Raw genomic sequence first — 13,766 nt, forward strand, 5'->3', positions numbered from 1 at the left:
GGATGCCTGTTTTCACAGCGCGACCACCCAACGCTTTGGCCAATCCCAAGCAGCCCCTTTACCAATGGGTAACATCGCAGACAGGGCATTCGCAAGAGCACCGCCCCATTGCTTTCTCCTTTTCGGTCGACGACGGCGTCTTCTCATGGTTGTTCTCAGTTATGTACACTGGTCGAATTGCGTGTGACGGTAGGACGTTGTCCGTTTTTATAGGTAGTCGTGATCGTGTTGGTGGTCGTGATGCCCGCAATGCGACGACCCGCGGCTGTCTGTTGTTGTTGGCGTAAAATCTCTTCCAATTGTTGTTGCATCTGGGCTTGGTCGAGAACACAGTCTCCTCGCCTTCTTCTTCTTCCTCCTCGACCCGATCGAATCGACGAAGGCGGTGTGGAGTCACTACCACTTCCGCCTCCACCTCCTCTGCCTCCGCCTCCGCCTCCGCCTCCACCTCTGCCTCCGCCTCCGCCTCTGCCACTGCCTCTGCCTCTTCCACCGCTACCACTAGCGCTACTTCTTCTGTGGCTTCCGGAATCACTGGAGGACGTCGGTGTATTTTGACGTGGGACGCGTCTCGGTCGTTTCCCTCCTCGAACGGCTCGTGCCAAAGGTGTGGCGGATGTTATTCGTGGTGCACCAACACCTGCCGTGACATTGGCGCGCGACACCGATCCAGCACTGCCGACACCCACCGTGACGTTGGTCTGCGGTGCACCCGAGCCAGCGGTCCCCACTCCGACGGGCGAGACATTGGGCAGGGGCGGTGTCGCCAGTGACGATCGCAGTGAAGGAGGAGTGTTCAGACTCGCACCCACACCCGCGGCAGGCGGAATCGGAGTACTCGTCCGAGCCGGTGTCCCCCAAGGCGAATAATCTTCCAGAGCCGAGAAGTTGAAATCGTCACTACCATAAGAGCTCATTTTTATCCATGTGCCTCTCTCTTTCTATCTTCTTCTCGGCGAGTTCTCGTTGTTTATGAACCAAATAGTCGAAACCTTCACCATTATATGCGTTTATGATGGACCGTACTTGACGGTAACTCTCGCATTCCGTGACCTGTCTCATCGGTTCGTAGTCCAGCTCGTGGGGATTCATGATGTATTTGAGCCTGTTTTTACACAGGTGAATGAATAGCGGAAACCACTCGACCTCGCTCCTCAACATGATGGGGTTGCAAACTGATGGCATCGGACGAATCCTTCGTCTTTTAACACATGGCTGAGGACACGTTGATCGTCCTGACTGGCTGGATGAAGATCCAATAGCATGTAACCGTAAGGTCGATCGGTGACCTTGCGAAACGTGTCCAACACCTCTTGCCATTGCGTGGGAAACGATTGCAGAAGTAAATTCCGTATCCCCAACTGATCCCGAGGGTTCTTGAAGGCCGCGATGTAATGCGCGTTTCTGGAAATGGTCTTGGCGAATTTTCCGTTGGGGAATAGATCCTGACACAGGTAGATCACCGTGATGTTCCGATGATGCGAATGTTTGGTGAAGAGATCCAACACGCGCTTGTCGTTACCCCCCTCGTCCATCAGATCGTCCAGGACCAACACGCCCCCTCCGGGAAACCATCGGGGTAACTGTTCGCTGTCGGGGATGCCTTCGTAAAACTTGACTCCACCCTTCTTGAGCTTTTGGAAACCGTCTTGCCACGATCCGTAGCAGTAATGAATACTCTTCGGTGTCTGTTGGAACAAGTCGCCGTTCTCCAAGAGCAGTTTGGTCGTGAACACCGTCTTGCCGCACCCCGACGGACCCGCTATCAACAAACTCGACGGCGTGTGAAATTGAAACGCTTTGCGTCGTTCCATGATCATGAAATGGTCCATGGTCTCGAGACGTTCCGTTTTTATCCGAACAACTTGGCCAATGGGGTCTTGACGGCCGGGATGCGTTTCAACAGACCCAATAGGGTGACCTTACGATTGAAACAGATGGGTTTTTTCTTGGCCCGACTCCTGATCTTGGCCATGGCCCTCTTGGCAGCGGCTCTCTTGGGACGTCCTTTTTTCTTGGCAGGCGCCGATCTCTTTTTTCGAGGTTTTTTCTTGGCGAATTTACTCAAATCTCCAAACTTGTCCTCGTACCAATGTCTCTTTTTCATTCTTCTTTTCCTATCTTCTTTCACGGAAAGCTTCGGCTTGGCGGGCGCGGCTCTCTTGGGTTTCCTACGCGTGGTCACCGTCGCTGGTAATGCACCGGTGTCCAGGACAGACGGCGGTTGAAATGACACTTGTCTTTTGGCGGGTTGAAGTATTTTCAGATTGAGCTGTCGTTTTGGCGGTTGGTTTTTCTTGAAATGAGCCTCACTGGGTTGAGGCGTCTTTCCGCCCGCTTTTCCATAGCGTTTTTCTAACCTGGCTATCACGTCGTCCAAATGTCTATGCCCTTGAAACTGAAGAGCCATGATGTGTCTTGTTTTGTCAGTAAATCCATAATGAACCATTTCATTTTCCGTCGCACCTTTTTATGCACTCGCAAAGTGATGGCGTAAGGACTTATTGCCGTAGCGAAGCACGTGCCAATAAGGGTAACACTTGTAATCTCGACTAGCGTTCGTTTGAAGTCTGGCTTTCATGCGCAAGTGGAACAGAACGTATCGAAGCCAATCATCTTTTTCCAGGTACAGTATGAATCGGACTCGACGGTAACTGTCGCAATCGAAAATGCGTTCCATGACCTGTCGAAGAGGATTGTCCGAGGACAATTTCGTACTCTCTTTTCGACACAGTTCTAGGAATCGCTGGAACCATCTGCCTTCACTACGCAACATCCTTTTCTCAAAAATGAACACTTTTTATTCGAACAGCTTACTTTATAACAAATGACGCACTCCTCGGGAGGAACCGCACGTGTCCTGGTGACACGGGGTTTTACAAATCTTGCGCCAGGCCAACTCGTCCACGATCAGACGTTCTACCATGTGTCCTACTTTACGATCGTTCTCCACAAACTCGTTTTTCTTAAAACGATTCAAGAACTCGTTCATGTCCCGACCTTCGGCTCGGTCGATCAGGAACATCAGGGCGTAACCGCCGCAACTCTGGCTGAACAGGGACTGCAGACTCTTGCCGTTGTGAATCTGGTAATTGAAATGACGATCCAACCATTCTTGGATCGGTTCGGCGGTTCCGTACGCGTCCAACGGTAGACCGTAACTGTCCAGGATCTCGCACTTGTTCTTGTCGGCCCACAAAGCGATCCAATGCACGCCCGGTTTGTCGTGAGGGTCCGTGTTCACGATGTAAGCGGTCGGTCCTTCTTGAGGGACTGTCCTGGGAAGCCGATCGCAAGGGACCGTGCCGTAAAAGACACAGCGTAGGGACGGATTCGTCCGGGCCAAATGATCCAATTGTATATTATTCAAGGCTACTTTCTCCATTTTTTCTTCTCATTGGTACACGTCGTAGATGACGACTCGGTTCTCGTTGATCTCCAGCAAATTCTCGAATTCGCCGTACAACAAGATAGTCAGGTTTTGTCCAGGATTGGCTCCGAAATCGATCACCAGACGCAGTTCACCTTCTTGCTTGGGGTTCAACACTGGACTGTCCAAACATCCATTGGCCGTGTTGTCAAATACAAACATGTTGCATCTCTTGCCGTCCCCCCAATCCACTTTTCGGACCATGTTTCCTTTTCCCCTGCACAACGCTCCTGAGGCTTGGAGGAATCTGTAGTAACCTCTCTGATCTTTACTGTCCCCATCGTGATCGAGCTCCAAGGTCTCGTAGGGGTATTCTTCACCTCTCACCAATTGTTTGATGGAAGCCAGACTGAATTTTCCGAAATTGAACGGATTGATGGTCACAGTTCCGTTGAAGGCAGTTTGTTTCATCAACAACACCACTAACCGATTAGGTAGCTTACTGTGGAAAGGATTGCTGCACTCGAAATGACGATTGTCGTTGGGATGCGAGTAAGTGCGAATTTCACCTCTCACCGTGGGGTAAGTGGCCACTCTTCCTCCTTTCAGGCTGGTCATGATCTCTCGGTACACCGAGGGAGTCACTCTCACTTGAGACAGGAACAATCTCACTTTCACGTCGGCTTCAGTCAGTCTCAGAGTATCAGTACCATGCCATCGGATGGTCCACAGGGCTGGGGCATTGAAGTACATGTCGATCTGGATCTGCACGCCAGGTAACAGTAATTTGCTGAGATGAAACACTTCCAGGAAAGGTTTGAACCTCAAAGTCACGGCTTCTCCGTCCAGAAACTGGGATCGTCCCTGGACCAAATTCTTGAGATCTTGGGTTAAAGCAGTATATTCAGCGTGAGGAGTAGTAAAATCCATCGCGTTGGCTGTCAATTCATCGGCATCTCCGTCGTCGGGTACACCGAGACAGTTGTACCATCCGCTGGGTGTTAGGATCGATTCACCGTCGTCTCGGTCGTGGTTCAACAGGGTCTCGATGTAGGCTTTGAGGTGGTAAGTATCCGTCTGGGGGCTGATGAGAGTCCCATTCAATCTCACATTGATCTGTTTGAAGAGGGTGTGGGCCAGATTGTTGGCGAGTCCCATGACATCCGCTGTCAACAGATTCGTCGCGTCACTTTTCTTAACGGTCAATTCCACTTCGAAGAAACTCTCGTTCAAGTCGATAAAGTCTTCTTGCGGATCGACTTGGAAGGTCACGGGGTTGATCCCCGTATTGAACGGGTTGATTCTCACCAACCGTCGAGACGACATGCTGACATCCGTGGGAGGGGTACTGAACATGTTCAGACGAGGGTTACGAACCCCCGCCGAACGGGCATGAGCCACGAGGTCCGTCATCATCTACGTCGTCGTCTTCGTCTCCTTCTCAGGGCCGACTGCACCCAACGATAGTTCGGGCGTTTTGATCGGGACGGGAAGATCGATCCGCCTTTATACGTTCGTCGTATCGGGATAAGTCTCACGCGCCTCGAGTAAATGGGATTCATACTCCAAAGAGGTCTTTTCTCACTTTTTTCGCCAACGCCCGTTTGATCTCTTGCGTCGCTTTACGTTTCACGGCCCGTGTCGCTCCTCTCTTGACCCCGGCGAGTCCACCTCTCCAATTGGGCTTTCCTCCCTTGCTGCCCGAATTTAAACCTTTCAGACCTTCCGTGGCCGCCTCGGTGATAAAGTCTCGGAGAATGCCGGGACCTCGTTTCTTGACACCTCTCCAAGCCATGCCGAATCCGTCTCCGGATTGCCTCATTTTATCGGGATGAAATCGTACCAACGTTCCACCGATCATTCTTTCTTAAAGTGTAACGTCACGATCGTATTGCCAGGTCCAAAGGTCGTCAGTTCTCCAGTTGTCTCAGCCACTTGCACCTCTATTATGTCAATGAGGTCTTTGCGCACGGGAATATATTGAATGTGGTAAGGCTCGAAATACTGGACACCCGCACCTCTTCGAATCAAGTTGACCTCTCTCAGTAAATCCGTGACTTGATTTTCCACCACGCCACTTCTAGCCACGTCCGAGTAGACGAACAAGGAACGCGAACTGCTTCCCACCAAGACCTCGAAAGCCTTGTTCAGGTTCAGAAAACGCCAATTGCAATAGATGCTGAGTTTCAAATATTTTTGACCCTTAATAGGTAATGAGACAGACCAAAACACAGGAAAGCCATCATCGTCATGTAAGTCAGACACGACGCCAATATCAGGAATTTTATCTTCAAAAAATTCAATCTGTAAGTTAGGTCCCAGACTGTAATTATCTCCATCCTTCTTGATCCATCCCAATTTCTCAGCCAAAGCGACGTTGAACCACAAGGCCGGCTGGTCACTGTAGGGCCTTAAGATGTCATTATTGTCTGTAACAAGGTCTTCGCCTTCCCACTTGAACTTGACGTAGGTTCTTTTACCATCACTGTTGAAGTATTGGGATCCCAATTTAGGACCATTATTCGCGTAGATGCGTTGTCGCTCGAAATAAGCGATCATGGATTTCATGAATCCAACACCACTCACGTTGTAAAATACCTCCTTGAGGTCTTCAGTGTCGAATGAGGCTCTTCCCACCGTATAGATGTTCGAAGTAGGTTGATCAACTCGTCGCCATAATGTGAAAGCCAATACAACCTTAGCTTCACCTTCTTCATTCGACAGGGATGAGATCGTCACTCTCGCGTCAGGTAGAGAGATGCTACTCATTCCCACTCTCCATCCTCCGTCTCCATTCAGGCGTAAGGGGTGTGGTAACCTGATCTTGAAATGGTTCGACTTGTTGTCCGGGAACTCGCTCTTACTGCTGTGACTGGGTAAGCTGACGTAAAAATCACTCATCCTTTCTTGAAATGCAACGTGATCGTGGTCACGCCCGACGCAAAGTCCACCAGTCGACCGTCGTTCTCAGATACCTGCGTCTCGACAATGTCCAAAAAGGTCGTGCGCACCGGTAGATATAGGATGTGTCTCGGTTGAAGGTCGATCACGTCAGGATCGTAACGAACCTGTTTCAACAGGTGCGTAACTTGATTCCCCGTCACCATACTCTGTCCCACATTCGAATACACGAACAAGGAACGACGCTCGTGACCGAACGCCTCTTCGTAACTGCGATCCAAATCCGTGAACACCCAATTGATGAAACAACTCAAATGTAAGGTGTCCGGGTCGATCTTGTAAAAGAGTTCGTCCCCGTCATTCTGTCCTATGACCAAGTCCGTGGCCGTGGGTACGACTTCCTTGGGAAATTCTTTCCTCAAGTGGGGTCCCAAGACGTAACCCGGTCGACCGTTTTGCAAGGTTCCCATCTTGACCCATTTCATCTTCTTGGCCAATTCGATGCCGATGTTCATTTGCGGGTAGACGCGTTTACCGTTGATCAGGAGGCTGAGGCACGTTCTCGAATTGTCCAGGACGCATTCTCCATGCTCGGCCCGATGCATGACCGTGTACAGCAATTCGGTGGGATCGTCGGGTTTGCTCTTTTTCTTGTACATCGTCACGTCGGCATCCGTTCTAGATCTCAACCTATGCAGGTATCGATCTCGTATCGCGTTCATCAACTCGGTACCGGTCCTCGGCGTGAATTCCAAATCGCTTTCTCGCGTCGCTGAAGAGACCCGGCTGTATAGGTTTATGGAGGCGTTCACCATGTCGATCCACCAGATTTCAAACAGAAGAGAATCTTTCAAGTCCATCTTACGCGTCGCGGACGGAAACGAGAGGTCGCTGATACCCACTTTCCATCCCGACTCTCTCAACTGCAACGGGTTCGGCAGACGGTTCTTGAAACTGTGGGCCTTGATGTCCGGGAACTCGCTCGTGCTGGCATTGCTCATCAGTTGCACGTAAAAGTCGTCGACAGACTCATTCATACTTGAAGTGTAATGTCACCGACGTCACGCCCGAGGTAAAGTCCACCAGTCTTCCGTCGTTCTCGGCCAACTGCACCTCCACTATATCCAAGACGTTGCTGCGCACGGGTTTATATTGAATCTGAGTCGGTTCGTACGTCGTCTTGAGCGAGTCGTGGGGGACTTCTCTCAAGAGATCCGTGACTCGATTCCCCGTGATGGTGCTACGACCCACATTCGAATACAGGTACATGGGACTGCGAGGCGGAGGGACGTCCGGATGAACGACGACTCCCCGATAGGTCTTGGCGTATTCCTCGTCCAAGTAACTGAAGCGCCAGTTGCAATAGGGACTGAGCTGTAACGACCCAGTGCTGAGCATACTCCAAAATTCGCGAGATCGATTGTCGCGATGGTCGGTCCACTCTTTCTTGAAATAAGACGGGACTTTGTCGCTGGGAAAGATCTTGATCATATTCACGTCCAAGTGAACGGAGTAATACGATTCCTCGCGAATCAAACCCAACTTCTTGACCAGTTTAGAACCAAAGTACACTCTGGGACGATGTCTGTCTCCGGACTCGTCGAGGAACGTGTCGGTGTTGTCGATAATCAAATCGTTCCCCTCCCAGCGGAACACGGGGTAGTATTTTTTCCCGTCCGGTGCTCGTAGACTTTCACCCGCATGATCCATGTAATGATACAGGCGTTCGTGAAAACGATTGATGAGGTATTGCATGAGAGATCTGCCGCTCGTCACTTTGTGTCGGACGCGGTTCAGTTCCTTCCCGTAGACGTCAAATGTCACGGGGTATCGCGAAGGACGCCACGTAATCCCGTCGTCTAGCAACCTGAACGTTTCAATGGTCCACTCCATACCGAACACGTAGTCGTCGTCGTCAAAGTCGTGCGCTTGAGGGACTGGTACTTGATGCGGTCGTGACGGAGGAATCGGGTAAGACACGCTCGCCAATCCAACTTTCCATTCCTTGTCGGATTCAAACAGGAGCGGATACGGCAGACGGTTCTTGAAACTGTGGGCCTTGTTGTCCGTGAACTCGCTCGTACTGGCATTGCTCATCAACTGCACGTAAAAGTCTTTCATTTTTTCGTCTTGGGCTTTTGGGTCACGTACAAGCCTTTTTTATCCACCCAACTGTCGTACTTGACTGGCCAACCTTTCCAACGCACCAAGACTTTATCCCCTTTTCGTTTGACGATCTTGTCGATGCGGAACAGATCGTCGTCTTTCACGTCCACCTTTTGCAAATCTTGCGCGTAAAACGTGCCTTCGACCGCCGTGCCGTCCCATTCTTCCACCTTGTACGTGGTGACCTTCCCAGGACGCACTCGGCGTATCACAAACACCTCTTCGGTCCAACCGGGTAAATACCCTTTCTTGAACTGTCGGAACTTCTTGTTCAGTCTCACACGATCCCCGACTTTCAGCGGAGGTCGTCTCGATTTTTTTCCCTTTTTCTTCCCGTAAAGAGTCTCCCACACGTCCTCGCTATTGGCTAAGGTCACTTGATCGGGAGCCATCTTGATACTGCGATGATACGATCGATTGTACCCTCGGACCAGATCTTGTAACACGGGCACAAACGTCATCGTATTCTTCACGGTGAAGTATCGGTACAAACGTTCTTTCAGGGTCCGATTGAACCGTTCCACCACACTGGATTTCGTATCCCCACGCGTCGAAAAATGATGAATGCCTTTCTGCTTCATCAAATCCTGAAACGTCTTGTTGTAGAATTCCTTCCCGTCGTCCGTCTGAAGATTGAGGGGTTTTCTACCTCCTTTCAAGATCTTTGTCATGGCTTCCGTCACCGCTTTACCCGTCTTGCTCTTCAAGGGTTGGACCCAGGCGTGCTTGGAAAACACGTCCACCACCGTCAAGAGATAACGATACCCTCGATTGTACCTCGAAATATTGATCACCTCGATCAGGTCGGCCGTCCACTGCTCGTCGATGCCGAACACCACCACCGGGACCGTGGGAAAACGACGACGTCTGGGTTTGTGCAACGTGTACCTCAAATCCCGTTGCAGGACCTCGCGAGCACGTTGTACCGAGATCTTATTGGCCCGGGCGAATCGCGTCAGACCGCCCAGACTACCGGGTCTGGAAGGATCCCGATACCGTCCCAGTAACGTCCCGGTCGAAAGCGGCTTTTGCTTCTTCTTTTGACCTTTCTTCATAGTCGATAAAGTTTGTACACGCACTGTCTCCACAACTCGAAACGTTGCTCCCGTACCTCGAGATACTTCTTAAATGAATCGGGTTGCCGTTTCAACCACAAGATATAAACGACAAAACGCATCACGTTGGGTTCGACGTCGGTATAGTCAAACACCTCCAAGGGCGAATCGCTGAAATGGTCGGGGATGGGTTCACCCTGACCGTATCGCTCGTAGACACTAGTGCACTTGGAACACAAGGTCGTCCAACACCATCGATCGGCTATGGTCGTACACATTCTCGAGATCAACCAACTCAAAGCATGAGACATAATGATTTGAACCCAATTCTTTATTCACACTTTCTTATATGTACAAAAAACGTCGTGCCTGATTGGTTCTTACGTAAAAATCGACTCTGATTGGATAACACGAAAAAGAAGGCGAAAAAAAGACTTAGTCCGAATCTGAAAAGTAATGAGCATAGTTCGTGTTCTTACAATCTTGACCGTACTCATTATCACAGTCTTCCTCATAGGTATCCATGGCATAATATTTACAATTTCTCCAATCACATTTACCGGGTCTCCACTTCAGGGCTTCCTCCTCGTCCCCCTTCACATAGAATGCTTGACGGATACTCTCTCTACACTCACCACACAGGTCATCCTCCTCCGCTTCAAGGGCACGGAAGAAAAACCGATCCTTCCACAGATCACGCTGACGCATGATATCGTAGATCAACTCTTCCAACTTCAGACACGTTTCCTTGTGAGCGCACCTGTTGAACGTCAGTATCTCCTCCACCTTGGGACTCTGGTCTGACTCCCTCACCCGTCGTGACAGGTCGCGAGCGAACCGCAAGGGTTCAAACAGATCACGGATGACATCGCTCATCATGTACGTGAGGTTATTCGTGGCGATCAAACAGGCGCGCTCGGCGTCCAGGGAGGGATCCCGACAATGAACGAATTTGAATTGACCGCTACCACTTCTGTACATCACGCGACACCACTCACCACAGAACAAAAACACGTGTTCGTTCTTCTTCATCATCTCCAAAATCGTACCACCCCAGTCAGGACGACGTCTCATCAAGAGCTCAAAAGACCACAGACTATCGGGTATTTGACCTAACGGTTCGAAGAGATTGTCAAAAATGTACATGTCCACTCTGACATCCGGAATGGCATCGAGATCTCTTAAAGTGTGTACCTTCTGATCCACGATCTGCTCCACGAGGTCCCGAATCTGGTTCGAGTTGCTATAGTAAGTCATCTTGAAACCCACCCTCAGACAAACTCGTTAAACTTCTTTCCTTTTCGATCCGCTCGCTTCGTGATCTGCAAGTCCGACAAATGAGGATAGCAACTACGGTCGCACCAGTCAATCAAGTGCCTCTGGAGCCTATAGTACAAAGGAGAGACAAGACGTAACTCCAATTCAATTATCCTCCCGTGTAACGGTCTTTCGCCTTCTTTTTCGATTGTATCCAAAACGTCAGAAGCTCGATTCAACTGCTGTCTCAGATCTTCAAGGATCTCTTCAAAGTCCCTGTCAGTCAAAATCCTACAGGTCATCACCGCGTCAAGAGCAAGTCGAGAATGATTCACTGCGTCCAACGGGCTCCTTTTATACCCGCGCCGTGGATCCACTTTCACTCCGTACTTTCCCGGATCACGTGCCCACTTCAGATCCCGCCAATCGGAACGAAGACCGTCACATGATCCCATCACACCACACGTCACTGATTGGTCGTCAAAAACGTCCATAAAGTCGAACCACGCATTCCATCACGAGTCACTTTTCAGCAGAAGTCGTCATGGATTCACACGTCGAACCCGTCAGGAAAAAGAAAAAATCGTCCAAAAAGAAACTGGAACTGCTCTTGCCCCAGAGAGTGGAAGGAGAAGTAGGAGGTAAACAACTACAATCCACTTTAGATAGATGGTTATTCAAAAAACCTCGTGCCAGACTCCGTTTCAACGAACGCGTCCTCTTCAAAGAAATCACCCCGGACTCGGTCAGTTGGACCACCGTCCCTCTCAAAGGCTTCTCGCGACCCTGGAGCGCCTTTTCGATCCAACGTCAAGAATGTAGAAGCCAAATGAAAAGTAACCATCGCAAGCGAAGGCAAAGACCGACCCCCAAGAACGTGCGAAAAACCACCCACATCCTAGAAACCATGCGACGTGAAAACACCTTGTTGGGATACTAACTCGTTCTCTATCTTCACAGACTCAAAGCTACCTGCCATTCAAGGCGGATGCATGACCGTGATCAGAGACTCACCTCCTCGAACCGTGCAAGTCCTGGAAGCCATGGGACTCGACAAATTCAAGAAAGACGACCTCGTAGAAGTATCACCTGAAGTGGATGACCGAGGAGAATTCACCGAAGTCCAAGTGTTGGAGGAATTCGACCCCGATCAGTTCCTGAACCAACTGAAACCCCAAGATCCCACTTGCCCGCGTTGTATGGTACCCATGGAATATGGAAGAGTGAAAACCCCAGACGGTGGTACCTGGTGGGAGTATTACCGATGCCCCTCTTCCAGATTCTACACCAAGTGTTATGTGACCTGTGGCGTCAAAGAGGTGGGCACTTACCTGAGACGCGTCGAAGAACAGACCCACCCCTGCTACAGGAACATCGACCCGGCTCGTTTCCGATGTCTATGCAGCAAATCCCTGGTCTTAGCCACCTCCCACTCCCAGTCCAACCCAGACAGGCTCTATCTCAAGTGTCCCAAGCGTACCTGCAAGTTCTTTCAATGGATCGACGAATACCCACGAGGAGTCGCCGAAGCCATACTGATCAATGGACAGGCCCCAAACTAAGAAAAAGACACACACAGTTTTTTTTGTAAAAACACACTCTGATTTTTATTTCACACTATTTACACGTTGGGTAATTTGTCCTCCGCGTCGATCATGGCTCGCATCGTTACTTGATCACAATGGTTGAAAGTACTATAATAATCGTTTATTGATTGATATCCCGAAGAAAAAGAGGGCGCCGGTCAATAGGACCGTGCACACGTCCCACCCTGTAATAAGTGGAATGACCAATAAAAAGTTGTTTTTGTTCTATTTTCAGACTCCATGTCTCGATTTCCTAACCCTCAATGTCTATGGTGCAAGGAAGGATACACTTTCAAACACAGTATCAGAGACTACTTCCTGACACCCTGTTGCGACCAATTCTTTCACGGAACCTGTAAAGCCCTCCACACTGAGCGGTTGAAACCCTCCGAAAGACTCTGCCCTCATTGCAAAGCCGTGAATTTCGGACTGCCTCCCGATGACAATCCCAAAACCAAGTCCTAAAGAGGTAAGCGCTTCGATGGTCTAATGGTTAAGACGTTGAGTTGTGGCCTCAAAGACCCAGGTTCGATTCCTGGTCGGGGCATTAAATTTTTTCTTTTTTCTTTTTAGAGACCCCTGGCCTGTAAAATCCGTTTGGACGAACCCCACCCCGACGAAAAAATCACGCAACAAACCATGTACATTCTCTCGTTAAAGGATCTTTATTAGTGTTACAGGCATGAATAAAAATGTTTTTTCACTCCTCTGATTCTGGTGGTGGTGGTGATTTTTTTACAATTTGTTTGATAAATGCTCGGTACGCCAACTCGTCTCGGTCCTCCCAACTGCTCTTCCACACTTCCCATCCGTCCTCAAATCCATCCGACAACTTCTCCAAACACACAGGGTCTTTAAACGAGATGGACTGGTCATCAAACATCTTCTCAGACAGCATTCTTCTGAACCTCATCACCTCATCCGCCAGCTTCACCACCTCTTTCCTCAGAACGACATCCATAGCGTAAGAAACGGCGCATTTCATTATCTTTCCAAGAATACCGTCATGAACAGCATCCATCACCCTCGCGGCAAGTTCTTCTATCTTCTCCTCTTCAGAAACCTCATCCGCCTTCGTCTTGCTCTCCTCTGAAGACATGTCTTATTATCGTCGATCTCAAAACAACAATACTCACTCCACACTCACGCAAACCCTTTTATTTCTTCCATCCGAACCTCGATATCGTGGATTGGCTATCGCCTTATTTGGACATGCGCGTCACAACCTCGATCTCATATTCTCCTTATTTGGGTATGTGCGAAAAATGGCGGCCATCTTGTTTATGCAAATCGAAAATACTGCCATCTGATTGGTCGAGAGCCAATTTTAATGATATGCACTGCCTTCTGATTGGTTACCGCCCCTACAGACGTCCTTTACTACTGGCCTTGGTGTGCAGTGAAATAGACACATGTAAAACGATGGCACGC

At 49.8% G+C, this 13,766-nt stretch overlaps 4 protein-coding genes, 1 non-coding gene and 1 pseudogene across 5 annotated transcripts; 1 reads left to right on the forward strand and 5 right to left on the reverse strand.

The window, feature by feature from the left end:
• Positions 1-155: 155 nt before the first annotated feature.
• On the reverse strand, positions 156-2,088 carry LOC149113588 (uncharacterized; annotated as a pseudogene).
• Positions 2,089-3,394: 1,306 nt separating this feature from the next.
• Positions 3,395-5,223, reverse strand: LOC149113589 (uncharacterized protein F54H12.2-like). Its single transcript, XM_089286138.1, has one exon. The coding sequence runs from the start codon at positions 4,784-4,786 to the stop codon at positions 3,395-3,397; it is 1,392 nt and encodes a 463-aa protein (XP_089142264.1). The 5' UTR covers positions 4,787-5,223.
• Positions 5,224-6,092: 869 nt separating this feature from the next.
• On the reverse strand, positions 6,093-7,228 carry LOC149113590 (uncharacterized). Its single transcript, XM_089286139.1, has one exon. It carries the CDS (start codon positions 7,129-7,131, stop codon positions 6,268-6,270), a length of 864 nt encoding a protein of 287 aa, XP_089142265.1. The 5' UTR covers positions 7,132-7,228; the 3' UTR covers positions 6,093-6,267.
• Positions 7,229-7,245: 17 nt separating this feature from the next.
• On the reverse strand, positions 7,246-8,505 carry LOC149113591 (uncharacterized). Its single transcript, XM_089286141.1, has one exon. The coding sequence runs from the start codon at positions 8,390-8,392 to the stop codon at positions 7,301-7,303; it is 1,092 nt and encodes a 363-aa protein (XP_089142267.1). The 5' UTR covers positions 8,393-8,505; the 3' UTR covers positions 7,246-7,300.
• A 958-nt stretch (positions 8,506-9,463) lies between these two features.
• On the reverse strand, positions 9,464-11,022 carry LOC149113592 (uncharacterized). The gene has a single exon (XM_089286142.1). It carries the CDS (start codon positions 10,747-10,749, stop codon positions 9,928-9,930), a length of 822 nt encoding a protein of 273 aa, XP_089142268.1. The 5' UTR covers positions 10,750-11,022; the 3' UTR covers positions 9,464-9,927.
• A 1,788-nt stretch (positions 11,023-12,810) lies between these two features.
• On the forward strand, positions 12,811-12,882 carry Trnah-gug (transfer RNA histidin (anticodon GUG)). The gene has a single exon. It is a non-coding gene; the product is annotated as a tRNA-His (tRNA).
• Positions 12,883-13,766: the final 884 nt, after the last annotated feature.

Source organism: Orbicella faveolata, unplaced genomic scaffold (assembly GCF_042242905.1).
Source record: "Orbicella faveolata isolate gen_17 unplaced genomic scaffold, um_ofav_v1 contig_14, whole genome shotgun sequence".
NCBI lineage: Eukaryota > Metazoa > Cnidaria > Anthozoa > Scleractinia > Merulinidae > Orbicella > Orbicella faveolata.

Coding starts and splice junctions, on each gene's coding strand:
- LOC149113589 (XM_089286138.1), bottom strand. CDS start 4,786: ATGATGACGGACCTCGTGGCTCATGCCCGTTCGGCGGGGGTTCGTAAC.
- LOC149113590 (XM_089286139.1), bottom strand. CDS start 7,131: ATGGACTTGAAAGATTCTCTTCTGTTTGAAATCTGGTGGATCGACATG.
- LOC149113591 (XM_089286141.1), bottom strand. CDS start 8,392: ATGAAAGACTTTTACGTGCAGTTGATGAGCAATGCCAGTACGAGCGAG.
- LOC149113592 (XM_089286142.1), bottom strand. CDS start 10,749: ATGACTTACTATAGCAACTCGAACCAGATTCGGGACCTCGTGGAGCAG.